Raw genomic sequence first — 21398 nt, forward strand, 5'->3', positions numbered from 1 at the left:
ATCATTTTTGAGAATAAAAATCGAATATTAAATCTATTATTTTTGTAATTGTTATTGTTTTTAATAACTACTTTCTGTTGCAAAGACTATATTGTCATGCAAACCCTGCCCATAGTAACCACATTTTAGAGGATAGCCTACCTGCTACCTAGTATGGGTGTAATATTTATTTATTCTCTTCTGCATTAGCATTGTTATTGCCAGGACCATAGATGCATAGAGAGGAACTATAGTTCAGGACACAGTTTCTGTCAGGAACGAAATGTGGGACCGGACCAATACAGCGTCAGTGCAACTAGCAGGAGGGAAGCTAAGCTATTCCCCCAGGCTCTGTATGAGGTGGCCACTGGCCAGACCATGTACACATCATTTTATAATAGTAGTAATAACTACTCCCGCCGCTCTGCTGCCGCTCGCGACCGTTATTCCACGGACGTCAGAAAAGTCCGCGAATGGCTGAGAAATCCGCGGGTGGTCGCGAATTCTGCGATAAATTCCGTGATCGCGGAATCGCAGATTCCTGGGGGGACTAGTATATAGAGCAGACCTGGGCATTGTGCGGCCCGCGGCCCTTTGGTTCACTCTGACTGGCCCTTGTAGGGTTAATGGCAAATTACAAAATAAATATATTTTCAAATTTTATTCACGTACATATGGACGCAATGTGTACATCAGCGTGTGTGTGTGTGTGTGTGTGTGATCACTGGATGTTCTCTCAATAACAAGCAGACGACCCGCCTTACCTTACAAAAATGATGCCGAGTCGAAGCTGGGTTTTCAACAAAACATTTGACTGCTAAGTATTTATTTACTGAAGTCGGAGGTAAAGCCGTGTGTTTAGCACCTGAGCACCTCTCTGCAGATCTAAGGTATAAAGTATATTGAGCAGTATATAGAGGCAGGCTCTCACCCTGAGCACCTCCCTGCAGATGTAGGCGATCCAGTCCTCCTTCAGACAGTTGCCTTTGGTCTTCTTCACCAGGTCTGTCACCGAGCCTGCTCCACAATACTCCATCACCAACTGAACATGAGAGAGAGACACAGAGAGAGAGAGAGAGAGAGAGAGAGAGAACAAGGTTTAAAAAAGAAAAGTCTCCGCTAACTTGTACAAACACATCATAAAAATCATAATATCTAATCTCGATTTTTGGAAAATGAGAATCGATTCTGAATCTTGTCTAGTTAGAAACGCGATTCAACAAAACGATTTTTTTCTTGCACCCCTACACTACTGACCCAGAGCTGGTGGTCCTGGCCAGCAGGACCCTTCTTGATGAAGGCTCCGTAGTAGGTGGCGATGTTCCTGTGGTGAGAGTAGCTCTTCAGCATGTTGATCTCCAGCTTGATCTCCTCCTCTTCCTCCTGGTGGGACCACACAGGGACAGGTGGAAGTGAAGCACACATTAACACACCCCCTTTTCTCCCCAGTAAACTCCTTGGGAAACTTGTGGATATGTCTACATTCTTGAGCAGTGGTAACTAGGCATGTCACGATTCACTCAACTCGCGATACGAGTGGAATCACGATTCAAGGTTCACGATTAAAAAAAAAAAAAAAAAAAAAACGATAACACAAAATTATTTTCCACAGAAATTACCGACCCCCCCCCCCCCCACCTTTCATGTAAAAGCATGTCAGTCTTCATGTCTGTGCAAAAAATAAAAAATAAACTGGGGCGATAGGGCCTTCTCTGTAGCCGGAAAGAACTCCCCAAGCCCATCAGAGATGCCACCTCCCTCCCTTCAAAACTGCCTTGAAAACCCACCTGTTCAAAATCGCCTTACCCAGTTGACATTTTTGAACTCTTGTTTTTATTGGGTTTTTTATAGACCCCAAGAGTAAAGCGTCTTTGAGTACTCAGAAAAGCGCTGTATAAGTCCCAGATATTATTATCAAGCATCTATATTGGAGCACTTGGAGGCAATCCTAAACCAGAATGTTTAGCTACATATTCCCACAAACACCTCTCACAAACATAGCCACCACGTCGAACAAACGTGAAAATTTTAAAATGTCCACATTTTAAACATGCCACTCTTTGAACCGCATTTATTTCAATTTAACAAAATTTGCCTCACGCAGAGCAGCCACTCCTGACGGAATGATCCAACGTTGACCGGCGACGCGATTTGCGTCACAAATGGGCGTAAACACAACGCACTCCAACTAAGTAACTGCCTGCAAGCTGCAAGCAACAGAGATGGGGGGAGGATGGGGGGGTGGAGAGTAGAGAGAGTAGAGAGACAGAGCGGAGCTCAGCGACACGACCAAATGCAGCACTCCAATTGGCTAGGACTGATCACGTGGCACACGTGCCGACGTCCCACGTCACACCAGCGCCATACGTGCTGCTGACGTAACGTGCTGCTGACGTAAAGTCAACACAAGGCTAACAGTTAGCTAAACAAATGATGTACTCACGTTTGCAGAGTCAATAGCACTACTGTCCACATTCCAGTACAGTCCATCACTTAGGCACGAGTCCCGATCACATTACCATAATCTTCATGTATGTACATCCCATTACAGCCACATAACGTTAGGCATTTTATTTATGCGCAGTTTCTAACAGGGAGTGCGTCCGCCGGTAAAATATGTCCGACCGGAAACGTGCTGCGCCACAATAGTTCCCCCCATAGAGAGGCATCAGATAGATGGATACATCGATCATAGATGTATCTATCTATCTGCAGATAGATAGATAGATAGATAGATAGATAGATAGTACTATAGAGAATCAATTATAAGAAAAACAATCATAATAATTAAAACACATATTATTAACAATAATAATATATGGAATTAATATAGCACATCTATCTATACTGAGAGCCACAGAAAGATAGATTAGATACACACATCTATCAATAGATAGATAGATAGATAGATAGATATTATAATACAATAATAATAATAAGGGTAATAATAATAATAATACAAACTTTAATATCTGGATTTTATATAGTACTTTTACACTACAGTACAGTACGGCACAGTACAGTAGTACCATAAACTACAGTACAGTACAGTACAGTACAGTACAGTACAGTACAGTACACTACGGTACAGTACAGTACAGTACAGTACAGTACAGTATGGTACAGTACAGTACAGTACAGTATGGTACAGTACAGTACAGTACAGTACGGTACAGTACAGTACAGTACGGTACAGTACAGTACAGTACAGTACAGAACAGTATGGTACAGTACAGAACAGTATGGTACAGTACAGTACAGTACAGTACAGTACAGTACAGTATGGTACAGTACAGTACAGTATGGTACAGTACGGTACAGTACAGTACACTACAGTACAGTAAAGTATGGTACGGTACAGTACAGTAATATGTCCGACCGGAAACGTGCTGCGGCACAATAGTTCCGCCACAATAGTTCCCCCCCCCCCAATTTTTTTTTTTTTTAAACTTTTTTTTTTCACAATTTTTTTTTTTCTTATTTTTTATTTATTTATTTTTTTTACTTTTTGTGAAAAAAAAAAAACGTTTTTTAGTAAAGAAGCGGGCGTGGACTCTAGATGTGAGCGGCCCGAAGGGCCGCGAACCTCTAGTTATTAACAATTGTAAACACGCTGTAAACATGAATGACAAAGACGCAGAAATGGATACAACACCATGGCCATGACCACCCTCTACCCTGAGCATTCACCCAGCCTCCGGACCCCCCTGGATGTGACCTCAGGACATGAACAATACCCCCCCCCCCACACACACACGCACACGCACACACACACACACACGGGGTCCCCAGCTGTGTTGGCTCTGCCTGTAAATCAAGGCAGAGGAGAGGAGAGGAGAGGAGAGGAGAGGAGAGGAGAGGAGAGGAGAGGAGAGGAGAGGAGAGGAGAGGAGAGGAGAGGCCAGACAAAAGGAAAGCGGAGGTCACTGACCCCCTTTAAATCTCCACTGGACAGGAGGGTAGAAGTTACGGGACAGACAGCCAACTTTCACCTCCTTTCCAAACACAGCGCATGTGTGTTTGAACGTGTGTGTGTGTGTGTGTGTGTGTGTGTGTGTGTGTGTGTGTGTGTGTGTGTGTGTGTGTGTGTGTGTGTGTGTGTGTGTGTGTGTGTGTGTCTCATACACATGCACTGTATACATCCATTCTTAGGCAACGGATCCAGGCTATAGGTCAGTGGTTCTCAACCTTTTTACACCAAGTACCACCTCCAGTAGTGTAAATATTTCACACCACCAATGTTTTCTTCTTTTTTGGGAGACTTCTCTGCGTACCGCGATAAGGGGGTTCAGGTCAGTGTTGATTTCGTCGACTAAAACTATGACTAAAATTTTTTGTCGACTGCGTTTTTTTCACTGACGAAAACGAAATACAAACTAAATAAAAAGTAAGCTGTGATGACTAAAACTAAGACTAAATATATTGACAATTTTGTCAACAAAATAAAAACTAGACTAAAACGTTAGGGAGGGACTAGTGGAGAAGAGAGTCATTTTATGTTTGGTTGCGCTCAGATGTTGCGTGCTGAAAATAGCAGATCTACAGGCTCACAACGTGTCGTCGCGCTGCGACGCGTTGTGAGCTTGTAGATCAGCTATTTTTTTCAGCAACGCAACCAAGTGTAAAATCAGCCATTACAATGTCATCAAGCCCTGCCAAAATACATGTTAGTCGACTAAATCAACTGTAGATTTAGTCACCTAAAATCTTATGATATTTAGTCGACTAAAATTAGACTAAAACTAAAACTTTTCAGGTGACTAAATTATGACTAAAACTAAATTACATTTTATTCAAAAGACTATGACTAAAACTAAATCAAAGTTTGCTGCCAAAAACAACACTGGTTCAGGTACCACCAGTGGTACATGCACCACAGGTTGAGAACCACTGCTAAAGGTTATACCAGTAAGACGCCTGAGGGCGACATGGGCGAGGTCGCGCCATGTCTTGGTCATCTGGCCAGTGATGTATATCCAGTGGCGAAATTAGACCTTATTCCCCATGGGTTTTCAGATCAAGGGGGCCCTGATCAAAGGGGCCCGGGTCTGTTGTCTTTGCACGATTTAAGTGCAAACTACAATGATTAATCCACAGATTAGGAAAGTAGGGCCCTGGGACCTATTAAAAACACATTTTATTTTCGCCACTAGGGGGGGGGCCTTTTTTAAAACCCAAAAACCCATTCAAATTACGCTTGTGTGTATATCGAACTAGTTACCCATATATGGAGACCCCTGGAACCCATATATGGAGATCCATGTACTGTATAAGGAGATATACTGTGAGACCCCAAAGCATGCTTACTCAGTTATTCGTTATGTGAAAGTCCTATGACATCTGACATCATACTGTACATACAATTCCTTTTGTGCCAATGTATGGAGATCCCTGAACCAGCTACACATATATGGGCTGTCTTCCTCCATATATGGGCATTCCCATATGAAATCCTGTTAGATTATGGGCTTACTATTGATGACATCAGGGATCTCCATATAAGGGCATAAAAGGGATTCTGTTACTGTGGTTCTGCTGACATCACAGTGATGTCAGAGCGTGATGCCTAAACCCTTAGCACTACTGAAACACTCAATGACCATACATGAAGCTAGTTAGCATTTGTTTTTAGGTTTTTAGAACCTTTTCTTGACTGATTATTTAGTTTTCTAGATAGATATCCATTTGCATTTGTTATATTGCTGTTGATGTATTGACATATTATCTTGTTTATTATTGTGATGTTTTATCTGCTTATTGTAAGTCGCTTTGGATTAAAAGTGTCTGCTAAATGCCTAAACCCTAAACTGTAAACTCTATGTCGGAGAGTCAAACCCACAGACCGTATATATATATATTTTTTTTTAAGTACACATGTGCATACTAAAACTGCGACATGTGTTTGCAATCAATGTGGGGGTCCTTGACATGAAAAAAAGTTTGAGAACCACCAAAAGCTATACCCAGCAGGGCTGTCACAATTCACCGTTTGTCAGCCTTCTGATTGGTCCCTGAGACTCCCTGACTGGCCAACCAGAAAAAACCATTCACTTTTTGCTATCGGGGGTGGAGTTTGTGCAGTGGAGAATGTTGCTTCAGGCTTTCAACAACTGTTCGCTCTGCGGAGCACGGCGTTCGCGCAGTACGGCCGCGCGAGGTGATAGCGATCTCGCTCATCATAATGAATAAGCTTCAACAAACTAGTTCACATGGACCTTATCAATGTAACTAAGAGTTACGATTGGGTACATATGAAGAGTTCATTTGCAAAAACAGATAAAAGCCATTTTGGGAAAAAATGAGATGACTATTGTAAATAATGGTTAAGTTAGAGTTTTATTAGAATATAAAATCAATTTTGTTGTTAAGGCAGATATATCCCATTCTAAACGCCCTCAAAGATCAGGTTTTGTAGCAAAAACAGACAAATGACATAGCTCTTTGTTTGCAGAAACAGATAAATCCATTGGGCAGCGTGTTTAGACCACGTGATCCAAGATGGTGCCCCATTATGCACCAAACTTGTTTCAAACATTGTTCAGGGGTCTGCCATGAGGATAGTCAAACCAGGGGCCATGTGTGGCCCCCAGGGGCCATGTGTGGCCCCCAGTGGCCTCTGGGTGCCAGAGGCGCACTGTTGCCCCATTATGCACCAAACTTCTCTCAAAGACTATTCCAGGGGTCTGTCATGAAGATAGTCACACCAGGGGCCATGTGTGGCTCCCAGGGGCCAATTGTGGCCCCCAGGGGACTCTGGGTGCCTTAGGCGCACTGTTGCCACATTATGCACACTGTTGCCCCATTATGCACCAAAAGTGTCTCAAACACTGTTCAGGGGTCTGCCATGAGGAAAGTCACACCAGGGGCCATGTGTGGCTCCCAGGGGCCATGTGTGGCTCCCAGGGGCCATGTGTGGCCCCCAGGAGCCTCTGGGTGCCATAGGCGCACTGTTTCCCCATTATGCGCACTGTTGCCCCATTATGCACCAAAAGTGTCTCAAACACTGCTCAGGGGTCTGCCATGAGGAATGTCACACCAGGGGCCATGTGTGGCTCCCAGGGGCCATGTGTGGCCCCCAGGGGCCTCTGGGTGCCATAGGCACACTGTTGCCCCATTATGCACCAAACTTGTCTCAAACACTGTTCCAGGGGTCTGCCATGAAGATAGTCACACCAGGGGCCATGTGTGGCTCCGAGGGGCCATGTGTGGCCCCCAGGGGCCTCTGGGTGCCATAGGCACACTGTTGCCCCATTATGCACCAAACTTGTCTCAAACACTGTTCCAGGGGTCTGCCATGAAGATAGTCACACCAGGGGCCATGTGTGGCTCCCAGGGGCCATGTGTGGCCCCCAGGGGCCTCTGGGTGCCATTGGCGCACTGTTTCCCATTATGCGCACTGTTGCCCCATTATATACACTGTTGCCCCATTATGCACCAAAAGTGTCTCAAACACTGTTCAGGGGTCTGCCATGAGGAAAGTCACACCAGGGAAAGAAGTAGTCGCCAGCACTCTGTGAATTCCTGGAAATCCTTTTCACATAGTTTATTTACCTCTTTTGGACAGAGCAACGGACGCGTTTCGACCTATGTGGTCTTCCTCAGCGTTGTCATTAACCCTAACCCTAACCCTAACCCCAACCCTAACCCTAACCCTTTGACAACGCTGAGGAAGACCACATAGGTCGAAACGCGTCCGTTGCTCTGTCCAAAAGAGGTAAATAAACTATGTGAAAAGGATTTCCTTGAGTGCTGGCGACTACTTCTTTGCCTCATGTTACTATTTGAGCCGTGCACCTAAAAGACTATATTTAACTTGGAGTGTTGCGGGTTCTCTGCCTTCGTGCAGTCTCTTTCTCTACAAGTCACACCAGGGGCCATGTGTGGCTCCCAGGGGCCATGTGTGGCCCCCAGGGGCCTCTGGGTGCCATAGACGCACTGTTGCCCCATTATGCACCAACATTTTCTCAAACAATGTTCAGGGGTCTACCATGTGGCCCCATGTGGCGTGTGGCTCCCAGTGGCCCCTGATATGGTACACTGGGGCCCCTGATGTGGCCTGTGAGGTGGCCCCTGGTGTGACTATTGTCATGGTAGACCCATGAACAGTGGTTGTGCCAAGTTTGGTGCAGATTGGATCAAACGGTGCAGATCAGAGCAGCAGTGCGCCTTTGGCCCCTGGGGACACCAGGGGCCACTGATATGGCACACTGGGGCCCCTGGTTTAGCCCTTTGTGTGACTATTGTCATGGCAGACCCTTAAACAGTGTTCATGCTAAGTTTGATGCAGATTGGAGCAATGGTGTGCCTTTGGCACCCCGGGGCCCCCGGGGGCCCCTGATATGGTACACTGGGGCCCCTGGTTTAGCCCTTTGTGTGACTATTGTCATGGCAGACCCTTAAACAGTGTTCATGCTACGTTTGATGCAGATTGGAGCAATGGTGTGCCTTTGGCACCCCGGGGCCCCCGGGGGCCCTTGATATGGTACACTGGGGCCCCTGATGTGGCCTGTGAGGTGGCCCCTGGTGTGACTATTGCCATGGTAGACCCCTGAACAGTGGTTGTGCCAAGTTTGGTGCAGATTGGATCAAACGGTGCACCTTTAGCACCCCAGGGGCCCCTGAGTTGTCCCCTATTGTGCCCCCTGGTGGCTATATGTGGCCCCTATAAAAGTACAGACTGCTTAAGTATGTTGTCAAAACTTTGTTTTTGCTCTCCTGTAAAATTCTGGAAATCCTTTTTGCGTCCTCGATATGGCCACATTCAATGGTGAAACATCAATTGTGGAGTTATCTGTTTTTGATAAAAAAACGAGTGTTGGATTTATCTGTTTTTGCCAAAAAACAAAGTTTAAATGAAGACAAAAACTATTTTCTAATAAAGTTAAATTTTTTATGATACATCTATTTTGTTAAGTCATTTTTACTTAGTCAAATCCACCCAACTTCAGTTTGATTGATATTACTTTGAGTGCACAATAAAAAAAACTGGATTTGTGAACATTTATAAAAACGGAGTTATCTGTTTTTGCAAATGAACTCTTCATATATTTTAAATGGGCAGAATTACGAAAAGCCAGCCTATTATGTGAGGAGAACTATAATATGGCTGTCATCTTCCTACCCAAGATGCACTGCGCTTTCTCTTTCTATTTCTATTCTCTCTCTGATCCAGAGGATTAAACTAATTAAAACATATATTTTCGGGGGAAAACTACTGTTTTGCTATGTAATTACTGTACCTTTTTCTTCCCTTTTTATTAATATCACGTAGATGTGTTTTTTTTGGTACTTTATATAGCTGTAATGAGGCTATGAAAAAAAAAATCCCATCCACTTCCACTATAAAAGAATCTGCAATGGTGATTCTGTCCCACTGGGATTAAACAAATTAAAACATATATTTTCGGGGAAACCCCCTGTTTTGCAATGTAACTACTGTACCTTTGTCTTCCCTTTTTATTAATATCACCTAGATGTTTTTCCTTTGGTACTTTAAATTGCAATAATGAGGCAAGGAAAATACCCTCTCCCCCCATTCACTGCCACTATAAAAACAATCTGCCCAGGGTCAAATGTACCACCATAGTAACAGGGCAGAATGGGGCGGGATTTGCAAATGACTGAATTATTACATAATCGTCTAATCGCAATTATTTTAGGTAATCGCAATCATTTTGCATAATCGTCATAATAGTTTCCATGTTGAAAGATTTTCATATATTTTCAAACATTTTCAAAAACAGTGGAAATAGCAGATCTACAAACTCATAACGCCTAGCGTTGTGAGCTTGTAGATCGGCTATTTACACTATCAATGTTATTTTTGAAGTACCAGTAAGACTCCCTAATCGGGAGATAAGCGACCGTTAGGTTGCAGCGTGATTTTAGGCCAAAATGTGTAGGAGCAGTGTCCAAAAATGTGTTTGAAAAAATGGGTCTGATGGTGGCGCTATATGGGACAGATCCATTTTGATGACATGAGTATAGACATACTGTGTAGCGATTTGTGTGATTTTAGGGCAAAATCTGTAGGAGTAGTGTCCAAAAATGTGTTTAAAAAATGGGCCTGAAGGTGGCGCTAAATGGGAAAGATCCATGTTTATGACATCAGTGTAGAGCAAGTGTGTACCTTTTTGCGTGATTTTAGGGCAAAAATTGTAGGAGCAGTGTCCAAAAATGTGTTTTGCAAGAATCGTCCTTATGGTGGCGCTAGAAGAGGGCCATGTGAGAATTGATGGGTGGAGGTTGTGGTTTGGCAGGCAAGGAGTGTGTGTGTGCAAAATTTGGCATGGATCTGGGCAACGGTTGCGGATATATGAGCAGGGCAAAAGTGTGACGTGTGACGGACGGACGGACGGACGGACGGACGGACAGACAGACAGACAGACAGACAGCCGGTGGAGATTTTGATAGTAAGTGCGACCTGACGGTCGCAATAAAGTTGAATATGAAAGTCAAATATTGAAAGTCAAATGTGTCAGTCATTTCTTATAGTATATTTAGGTTTATGTGTCATATCTGCCATGTGCAACTCCAAAGCCTACAAGCCAAACAGAAATGTAATTGTCAACAACAAATACACAATACATTTTTTGAGCGAATATTAATCGGCATGTAAAATGTCATAATCGTGACAGCCCTAATGCCCACATCGTGGTGTTTGCTGCTGCTGCTGTGTAACAGAGCTAGGGGTGGGCGATATGGTGATAATTATCGTGGAGACGATACAATGTCTCCACGATATGCCTTTTCAGAGACATCGTATATATCGTGGTACAATTGAGGGAGCCTTGTAAAAAAATCCTGTGTAATCGTTAATACATGCAGAGATTCATTGCAGAATTCAATTTAAACCTGCATTTTGGTCTAAATCAGTAGTTCTCAAACTTTAAAATGTCAAGGTCTCCACTTAACTCTGACAGTATACAAATGAATTACGGGTCCATTTGGTTTCATTTATATACTGTCAGAGTTACATACTTGTAAAATTCAATTTAGACCTCCCAAAAGGAACCCAGAGAGTCTAGTTTTTGTCAAGTAACTTGAAAAATATCCATCAAAACCAACGTGAAAAAGAATCGAGATAAAATTGTGTATCGTGATACAGCTTGGGAAAATATCGTGATATTGTATTTTTCCACATCGCCCACCCCTAAACAGAGCCTTACAGAAACTCCAACAGTCGAAATATTTACCCCTAAAATCTAATCTGTTGCACCTTCCAGATCAAATGTAATCTGGCCCACCTTTCCAGATAAAATACAAAGTGGTGTTGTGCAGGAGCTCGGGCCAGCGGTAGAGAGAAGGAGAACATTTGGCGTTAATGCAATATTTTGGCTGAAAGGGGCGTCTGTGAGGCTCCTGGACGCTGGCTTGTGAGTGTGTCTGCGCGGACAGTGGACAGGAGGAGGTAGCACCACGCACCGCGCTACACGTGTACACGGCTACAGACAGTATTTAACTCATTTATGGGAGACGATGAGAAGGTTTCAAATAGAAGGCGACAGACGCTGAGTGAAAGGGACAAAGTGATCCATTGAAAGCCATAAAGACACCTTTTAACCCATTTAGAATGGGTACACATTTTGTGTTTCATTATTTTATGCTTTAACTATTGAAAAATAGCAGATATACAAGCTCACAGCGCGGCACTCGGCGAGCTTGTAGATCTGCTATTTTTGAAAAAATCGTGAATATTAGAATTTTGACCCGATTCTATAAGTGTCTTTTGAATCCTTCTAAGATTTCTTGAAAACCCTATGTCTCCATGTCAGCAATCTGGCCAGCCATCGTCAAAGAAAAGGTCCTTTTCACTTAACTGGAGCTCAGTTAGTCTGTTCTTGAGAGACTACTACGTCAGTGGTTCTCAAACCTTTTCATGTGAAGGACCCGCAAAATGATATTTATTTGGCCACGGACCCCCCATCTCAAAATATCTAGTTCCAGGGACCACCCAGAAGCAAAATGTGAGTTACAAACGTTCGCTTTGAAAATACATATATTCAAAGATTTGCACACATTTTCACGTCTTTTTTTCAAAAATAGCAGATCTACAAGCTCGCAGCGCGGCACTCGGTGCCGCGCTGTGAGCTTGTATATCTGCTATTTTTCACTGGTTAAAGCATTCAATAATTCAAGGCCTAAATGTGTTAATGTTGTCTGGGCTCTGGAGCAGGATAATGACTCTCCAATGAAACTCTGATTGAATTCCACTGGCAGGGGCGTCACACCAAATTCTGGGCCCTGGGTACAAGGATTCACTGCGGGCCACCCATGAATGTTAACTGTTGAAAAATAGCAGATATACAAGCTCACAGCGCGGCACCGAGTGCCGCGCTGCGAGCTTGTATATCTGCTATTTTTGAAAGATCGTGAAAATGTGTGCAAGAAACCTATGTCAAGGACCCCCAAGATGATATGTATTTGGCCATGGACCCCGATCTCAAAATATTTAGTTCCAGGGACCCCCAGAAGCAAGATTTGAGTTAGAAATGTTCACTTAAAAAATACATATATTCAAAGATTTTCACACATTTTCACAACTTTTCAAAAATAGCAGATCTACAAGCTCGCAGCGCGGCACTCGGTGCCGCGCTGTGAGCTTGTATCTGCTATTTTTTCAATAGATAAAGTTATTAGGGCCCCTCCACCTTGGGCCCCAGTAACTCAGTCCCACTTTCCTACCCCTTGTGACGCCCCTGTCCACTGGCGCCAGTCACAACATCTTGGGCAGGGTTTCACACAGTGGGCGCTGTGACACAAGTCCAGAACACTTTGATAATATTTAGACTGTTATCAATATCACTTCAGTTAAAGGAGCTATAGTCAACTTTTTCTTGAAAAACAGATGCTAAAATAAAAATAATGTTTCGAAAATGTTTTATAAAAAATATGCTTCATATATGTGTTTCTATTAAAGAATTACCACAAAATGCGCAAAATAATGATAAAATAATCATTTTGGCCATTGTAGGGCCAACTTTGTTTACATCCCTTGTCAATACATAGAGGAGGAATGTAAACAAAGTAAGTCTGACAATGGCCAAAATGATTATTTTATCATTATTTTGCGCTTTGTGTGGTCATTTTTTTATAGAAACACATATATGAAGCTTAATCTTTTTTCTAAAATATTTTCGAAACATTTTTATTTTAGCGTCCGTTTTTCAAGAAAAAGTTGACTATAGCTTCTTTAAGCCTAATAATTCAGCTCTAAATGCATCAACTGAATGGCCAGACGTTATTTGCGACGCTACGACATGCCTCCAAGCTATAGATCTTTGACATCTTTTTCATCTTTCTTTTTTTATGCGTTAGGGATGTCCCGATAACACTTTTTTGCTGACCAAGTACAAGTACGAGTACTTAATTTGAGTACTTGCCAATACCGAATACCGATACTGTAAGTTACGTTTCTGTACAAGTGCTGAAATAGTGTGTGGCGCTCCAAAATAAAATGCTAAAACGCACTTTGACACATGACAATTATGTTGTCATGCCTTGGGTGAGAGAAGGTGAAAACACTGTTCATCAGTTGAACTAACACACACAAAACTGTGTCTTAGGACTTTTGATATGTTGTTACCGACATATGTATGAAACAAAATGGTATCTGGCGCTGCTGTGAGCAATATCGGACGAGTACGAGTAATAGGCCAGTATCAGGGGCGAGTACCGATTCTGGTATCGGTATCGGGACATCCCTAATACTGTACATATTTTATTTGATGTTTGGCAATTTTGAAATAGATCTTTTGCATGAAGAATAAAGCATTCTAATGACATACGCAAGCTTTGAGCCCTGGTAAGTCAGACTGGGAGGTGGCACCAAGAGACGAAGAGTCCTTGAGCAAGACGCTGAACCCCTAGTTCAGGGGTGGGCAACTTTGATGATGGCGAGGGCCACTATATTTCCACCTTCACTCCAGAGGGCCACAATGCATATTGCTACGTTCTACTTTGTCACTTTCTAGTATCTCATACAAAAGAAGCAAAACATAGCACATCTACAAGCTCAAAACGCATCTCAGCACGATGTGTTTCGAGCTTGTAGATCTGCTATTTTTTGCTTCTTTTGAATTGGAATCCTGAATTATGTTTTTGTTATGTTTTAATTGGAATTCTAAAATGTAACATTATGATTTAATTTCAAATGTATTTAGTTATACTCATGTTAACTTCATGAACTTAAATACAAATACATTGGACATAAAAAAGACTAACATTTGAATACTGCTATACTAGTCATTAAGCTACTAATTTAAGTGGGTCATGTTTGCATGTTTGTAATCGTAACAGCTGAAATCAATAATATATCAGTATTCCAATATTAACCTGCGGGTCGCATTAAGTGATGGTGGGGGCCGCATGTGGCCCCCGGGCCACCAGTTGCCCATCTATGCCCTAGTTGCTCCCGGTGAGCAGGTTGGTGCCTTGCACGGTTCCCTCCGCCAATGGTGTATGAATGTGTGTGTGAATGGGTGAATGTAATGCACAATCTACGTAAAGCGCCTTGGATAAAGGCACTATATAAACACACCATTTACCATGCAGATAAAGAGAGACAAATGTCATGCGTGGTTACCTCCGTGACCTCCATGACCTTGATAGCTGCCAGCTGGCCAGTCTTCACATGACGACCCTGAAAGAGACGCACACCCATTTAGGCAGGGGTGGGAAAAAGTACTCACGTAATTTACCTCAGTAAAAGTATCAATAATGCAATATAGAAATACTCTGTTACAAGTAAGAAGTCCAGAATTCAAAATGTACTAGAGTAAAAGTACAAAAGTAAAAGTAAATAAAGTAAAAAAAAAAGCACAAAACTGTTAGAAAATAGCAGATCTACAAGCTCAAGCTCACAACGTGATGCGACACATTGTTGAGCTTGTAGATCGTCTATTTTCAATGTGTGTGTGTGTGTGTGTGTGTGTGTGTGTGTGTGTGTGTGTGTGTGTGTGTGTGTGTGTGTGTGTGTTTTTAATATATGTTTTATATATATATATATATATATATATATATATATATATATATATATATATATATATATATATATATATATATACATGTTTATATATATATATATATATATATATATATATATATATATATATATATATATATATATTAGGGCTGGGACTTTAACTGATTAATTGCAATTATATAATTACAGAAAATTAACGCGATTTAAAGAAATAAAATGACGCATTTTGATCGCACTTAGTTTTTGCACCACAGAACATTCAGTTTCAGGCATACCGATCATAGCGATGCACCAACCAAGAAGAGACAACAAACACAAAGGGAGAAGTATAGCCGATCAGAGCGCTTTGCTTGGCCCAGTGGATGAGGGTAACATGTCATTAGGTCGAACACCCTTTGGATCGACCACCAAACTCTAACCCAAACCCTAATCCTAACCTCAGTAAAACTATGCCTAACTCTAACCCTAAACCTAAACCTAACCTCAGTAACCGTGACACGGGTGATTTTAACACACACACACACACACACACACACACACACACACACGCGTTTCTTCGGTGCATGACAATGCCACACAACTGAATATATTTCACATTTAGCTCTAATTTCAACCCCTAAAACTATGCATTCTAATAAAACGAATGTCCAATCCCGAAGACCCCGAGAGAGAGAGAGAGAGAGAGAGAGAGAGAGGCGTAGAGAGCAGTCAGGTGGAAGGACGGGAAATTGAGTTAGTGCAGAAAGCAGAGAGGAAACTAGAGTTTACGCTGTAAGGAAACTAGAGTAGTTACGCTGTAAGGAAACTAGAGTAGAACTAGAGTAGTTACGCTGAAAGGAAACTAGAGTAGTTACGCTGTAAGGAGACTAGAGTAGTTACGCTGCAAGGAGACTAGAGTAGAGTAGTTACGCTGTAAGGAAACTAGAGTAGAACTAGAGTAGTTACGCTGAAAGGAAACTAGAGTAGTTACGCTGTAAGGAGACTAGAGTAGTTACGCTGCAAGGAGACTAGAGTAGTTACGCTGCAAGGAGACTAGAGTAGTTACGCTGTAAGGAGACTAGAGTAGTTACGCTGTAAGGAAACTAGAGTAGTTACGCTGTAAGGAGACTAGAGTAGTTACGTTGTAAGGAGACTAGAGTAGTTACCCCTCATCAAAAAACACTACTGAATCACTACACAAAACCTATTTGTGTAGTAGTGACTGTGTAGTCATGTGTAGCAATTGTGTAGTAAATCTGTAAGGTATTCACTACTCATGACACACCAGTAGAGTTTTGTAGTGAAACAGTAGTGTTTCCAGTAGTAATCAATCAGAGTAGTGAAAAAGCTGTTAAAACACTACTGCTTCACTACAAGGGCATTTAAATAGTGATTATGTAGACATTTTACTACTTGTTTATGTGTAGTGAATATGTAGTCACAACACTACATATTCACTACTCATGACACACCAGTAGAGTTTTGTAGTTTAACGGTAGTGTTTCCAGTAGTAATCAAGCAGAGTAGTGAAAAAGATGTTAGAACACTACTGCTTCACTACAAGGGCATTTAAGTAGTGATTATGTAGAGATTGTACTACTTACTTGTGTAGTGAATATGTAGTAACAAGTAGAGTTCTTTACTACTTGCTCATATAGTGTGTGGCAATTGTAGTCCTACAGCGGCCATGTTTTTTAGGGGGGGGGGGGGGGGCAAACACAGGTGTTCTGATTGGAGTAGAACATTATTAGTTCTATGCCAATCAAACAATTGAAACACCTGTGTTTGACCCAAAACATATAGTGAATATGTAGTAAAAACACTACAGAAACACTACTTGTTCTACCTTGGAACCAGTTTAAACCGGTTTGTGGGAAGCTGCTGCTAACAGCCAGGGGTTTTACCAGCTCTCATGGAGTCATTTCATTTATTCCTTTTCGGTAGGTGAAAATTAAAACACTGGATAATGTAGCTGTTACATGTATGTTAAGAATGTTTTCTGTTGTGTTTTTGTAGAAAGTGTGTATTTTCCTGCCTGCTAGCAGCTAACCAGTAAACAAATACTAAGCTAATGCTAACGTTAGCTGATGCTAAAGTTATTACAGTACATCCTAAAGGAACTGAATTTTCAAATTGTGTTGTGGACAGCTTATGTCCTTTTGATAGAAGCGGTCATTTTTTTGTTTTGTATTATCATAAGGTGTTTTGATGTGTAGAATTTGTGGGTAACAGAGCTAACAGAGTTATTTAGCAGCAGTTTTTCTTCTGTACACTGTCAGAGTTAAGGGGAGACCTTGACATTTGAAGAAACACTGTTGTGAATGGTTATTCATTGTATTGTATCCACATCCAGAAGCTATTTATTGTTTTTATTGTTACAAGAATGTTATACATTCCTGTTTCTCATTATGTCTACATTCAGTAGCTATTTGCTATTTGTTTGTAAAGCCTCCTGGGACCCCATGCTATATTATTAGAAGTTGGGAACCAAATGGACCTGACCCATTTGAACACTGTATAGGGGAGTTATGGGGGATTATAGCCAAATGCATAACTGGGGGTCCTTGAAATTGAAACGTTGGAGAACCAGTTCTGGGCTCAGCTGAGGTAGGTGTGTGTGTGTGTGTGTGTGTGTGTGTGTGTGTGTGTGTGTGTGTGTGTGTGTGTGTGTGTGTGTGTGTGTGTGTGTGTGTGTGTGTGTGTGTGTGTGTGTGTGTGTGTGTGTGTGTGTGTGTTTTTAATATGTTGAATCTAGGGTTGCAATACCTCCCTTTCTTTTCCTAAGTGTTGAACTTTGGAAGTGCTCGTCTTCAATAACGCAACGTCCCGCTGCCTCCTACATTATGTGACATTTAGATCCAGGTGGTACAGTGGACCATTGAGTGATTTCCCACGAGCGCTTCCAAACTCCAGCACTTAGAACCTGAACTGAATTTCTTGACAGAGATCATAACATGTCTATGTGGATTTTTATGTAACAAACACTTTGCAGATAGCAAGAGGATACCGGTAATTCAAGCTTTCCATAGAGCGCAATATTGGTGAGTTTGACGTCGTTTAATATAATCAGATTGCAAAAAAACTGTTTTGATGCATTGGCTGCCTATGGGAGGTATTGCAACCCTAGATTCAACCAATTAAAAAAAATCTAGTGTTGCAATTTGCGGCTAAATTTGTACATTGCTAGTGCATAGTGACTGTGATATCCACCCCTATACTCATTGATGATATCTGCATTCATTCATAGATGTATTGACATAATATTAATTCATATAGGTCTAATCAGTGACCCTGTTGACTGTTAACCATTCAAGCCCCCTAAATAATCATATTTGAGCTGGGGACCCTCCACCCTGACAAGCACTTGGAGTAGTAAGCTTGTGTAGTAAGCTTGTAGATCTGCTATTCACAATTGTTGCCTCTTTCTTATATCATTTGACAATTTGGCCAATGTTTGACCACGTTTTATATAGTTTGTTTTTCACTTTTGATGTTCATTGTTCCCACTATGGCAATATATATATTTTTTAAATTAATTATAACAACAAAAAACAAATTTGTGTGTTTGTGAAGATGCAGCTTCTGAAGACGGTTCAGAAAGCAACAACTCCAAAAAAGGAGTGATCCCTTCAAGAAAGAGAAGAGGGAGACTTTGCTTTCAGAGCAGCCATACGTTTCCAATGAAGACAGTCAAGACACCAATGACTCCACCATCTCAGAGAGAGAGATCTTCCACCATCTCGATCAACACAATCTGGATGCAGCATTCCAGAGGAGGTTCAACAGTTGGAAAGGTAGGAAGTATTGTTTGTTTAAATAACTGGCTGCATAAATTCATGTTTTTAACATTACAGCACGTAACATTGCAGCATGCCCGACATGTTTCCATAACATGACGTTAGGATATCACTAGCTCTGGTCCATAGCATTAGTGGAGTTCTCCCTAACGCTATGTTAGTCTACCTCCACACCTCCTTGGCAAAATCGGAAAGCCCGCTCGTCTGGTCCGAAAAAAAATAAAAACTGTTTCGCCCTCACCAAACCAAAGGTATTAGTGGACAGTTGAAAGCTTACTCTACTTAGTGGATGCAGTCTGGGCCCCCCACCACACACTTAAAATACATATATAGGCGAAATGAAAAGTCTCATTGGGTTTTATTTATCTCTGTGACGTTGGAAGCGCTGTTTCATAAAATAGTCTTCAACCAGGAAGAGTGTCTCCGTCAGGTGGATTATTTTTCATTAACGCTATGGACCAGAACTAGGATATCACATGCTTGACAAACTTTCATATTTGACTATACGATTAAAAATACAATAAGTGAATTGTTTGTGATATTGTTTGTTTTGTTTTTCTCTTTGTGTTTGTGACAATCTGCAGAAGACCCCAATACCTTTCTGCAGGCGAGACCACTCGGCCTGCCGTGATCGTCGGTGAAACCAACTGCACAATTGGGGCCATGCCTGTGTTGACGATGTATCTCATAACGTGTTCACCTTTCACCTCACATACCCCAAGTGCAACATGACTAAAGGAAAATACTATGGCCCGAAGGCAAAAAAGTCTGTGGTTGCACAGTGGACTGTATCGGCTGACCCCGGAACTGATCATTAACCTTAAAGGTGCTGTAAGTGATGTCTTTGTTAAAATGTGATTTAAATATCTCTTTCCATAGCAATCATTGCTATACTGTTTGTTCAGTAAGAAGAGCAGTTTTAGTAAAAGCATGAGAATTTAAAATTTAAAATAAAATGTAATAAAAAGTAAATGAAGAAAACATGTGTTCTGTGCTTATTCTCATTATGATCTTTTTACATTATTTTAAACATTTTGGTTGATATGAGACAATTTGTCTAGATTAATGAATATTTTGCTTGGATTAATTGGGGCTTTTTTGCAGTGTGTAAAAGTAAAAGGAATGAGCAGTTGTTGTCGTCATTGCTTAATAGTAAGACTGAAGTGATTGAATGATAATCGTGTACAGTTTCAAAAGTGATTCAAAAGGGTTTGTGTAGAAACTAAAAGTAATTCATTAGTGATCAGTAGTGATAAAACACTACCTAAACACTACAGAAGGATGTAGTAATTCCACAGGGATTGAGAAGAGATCCAGCAGTGAATGTGTAAGCATTGTGTAGAGTTTCAAAAGTGATTCAAAGGGGTTTGTTTAATAGTAAGACAGAAGTGATTGAATGATAATTGTGTAGAGTTTCAAAGGTGATTCAAAAGGGTTTGTGTAGAGATGAAAAGGGTTCAGTAGTGATAAAACACTACAGAAACACTACATAAACACTACACATACAAGGATGTATTAATTCCATTGGGATTGTGAAGAGATACAGAAGTGAACGTGTAAGCATTGTGTAGTAATTCAATAATAAATGTGAAAGAATTGAGTAGTGATTGGATAGTACTTTCCCAAAAGCCAATAGTGATACTGTAGTAATTAAGTAGCAGTCGTGCAGTGATTTGAATAGTCATTAAGTAGTGATTATCAGTAGTGATTCAGTGGGTGAAACCAGCCATTTCTCTACTCATTACTACTGGGAATCACTATATAAATCACTACACATTGCAATAGTAATCAAGTAGTGAAATTGTAGTGTTTGTGTAGACATTTAGTAGTAGTGATGAGTAGTGATTCAGTAGTGTTTTTTGATGAGGGACGCTGTAAGGAAACTAGAGTAGTTACGTTGTAAGGAGACTAGAGTAGTTACGCAGTAAGGAGACTAGAGTAGTTACACTGTAAGGAAACTAGAGTAGTTACGCTGTAAGGAAACTAGAGTAGTTACGCTGTAAGGAAACTAGAGTAGTTACGATGTAAGGAGACTAGAGTAGTTACGCTGTAAGGAAACTAGAGTAGTTACGCTGTAAGGAAACTAGAGTAGTTACGCTGTAAGGAGACTAGAGTAGTTACGATGTAAGGAGACTAGAGTAGTTACGCTGTAAGGAAACTAGAGTAGTTACGCTGTAAGGAAACTAGAGTAGTTACGCTGTAAGGAAACTAGAGTAGTTACGCTGTAAGGAAACTAGAGTAGTTACGCTGTAAGGAAACTAGAGTAGTTACGCTGTAAGGAAACTAGAGTAGTTACGCTGTAAGGAAACTAGAGTAGTTACGCTGTAAGGAAACTAGAGTAGTTACGCTGTAAGGAAACTAGAGTAGTTACGCTGTAAGGAGACTAGAGTAGTTACGCTGTAAGGAAACTAGAGTAGTTACGATGTAAGGAGACTAGAGTAGTTACGCTGTAAGGAAACTAGAGTAGTTACGCTGTAAGGAAACTAGAGTAGTTACGCTGTAAGGAAACTAGAGTAGTTACGCTGTAAGGAAACTAGAGTAGTTACGCTGTAAGGAAACTAGAGTAGTTACGCTGTAAGGAAACTAGAGTAGTTACGCTGTAAGGAGACTAGAGTAGTTACGCTGTAAGGAAACTAGAGTAGTTACGCTGTAAGGAGACT

General features: G+C 41.4%; 1 protein-coding gene across 3 annotated transcripts in view; it reads right to left on the bottom strand.

Annotated features, from left to right (window-relative positions):
* LOC308302113 (mitogen-activated protein kinase kinase kinase kinase 4-like) overlaps positions 1–21398 on the bottom strand; it is a 173742-nt gene that overhangs the window by 92955 nt on the left and 59389 nt on the right. For all 3 annotated transcript variants that reach the window (XR_013962934.1, XM_080746309.1, XM_080746308.1), the window contains exons 3-5: positions 14564–14620; positions 1237–1362; positions 911–1021 (exon numbers count right to left, since the gene is read on the bottom strand). Coding sequence is in view for 2 of the 3 variants with exons in the window: in XM_080746309.1 (XP_080602435.1) it covers positions 911–1021; positions 1237–1362; positions 14564–14620 (294 nt within the window). In the remaining variant the exon portion in view is untranslated. The remainder of the gene's footprint in view (positions 1–910; positions 1022–1236; positions 1363–14563; positions 14621–21398) is intronic.

The sequence above is a fragment of the Nannobrachium achirus genome (genome assembly GCF_963921795.1).
Source record: "Nannobrachium achirus genome assembly, chromosome: 17".
Taxonomy (NCBI): Eukaryota; Metazoa; Chordata; class Actinopteri; order Myctophiformes; family Myctophidae; genus Nannobrachium; species Nannobrachium achirus.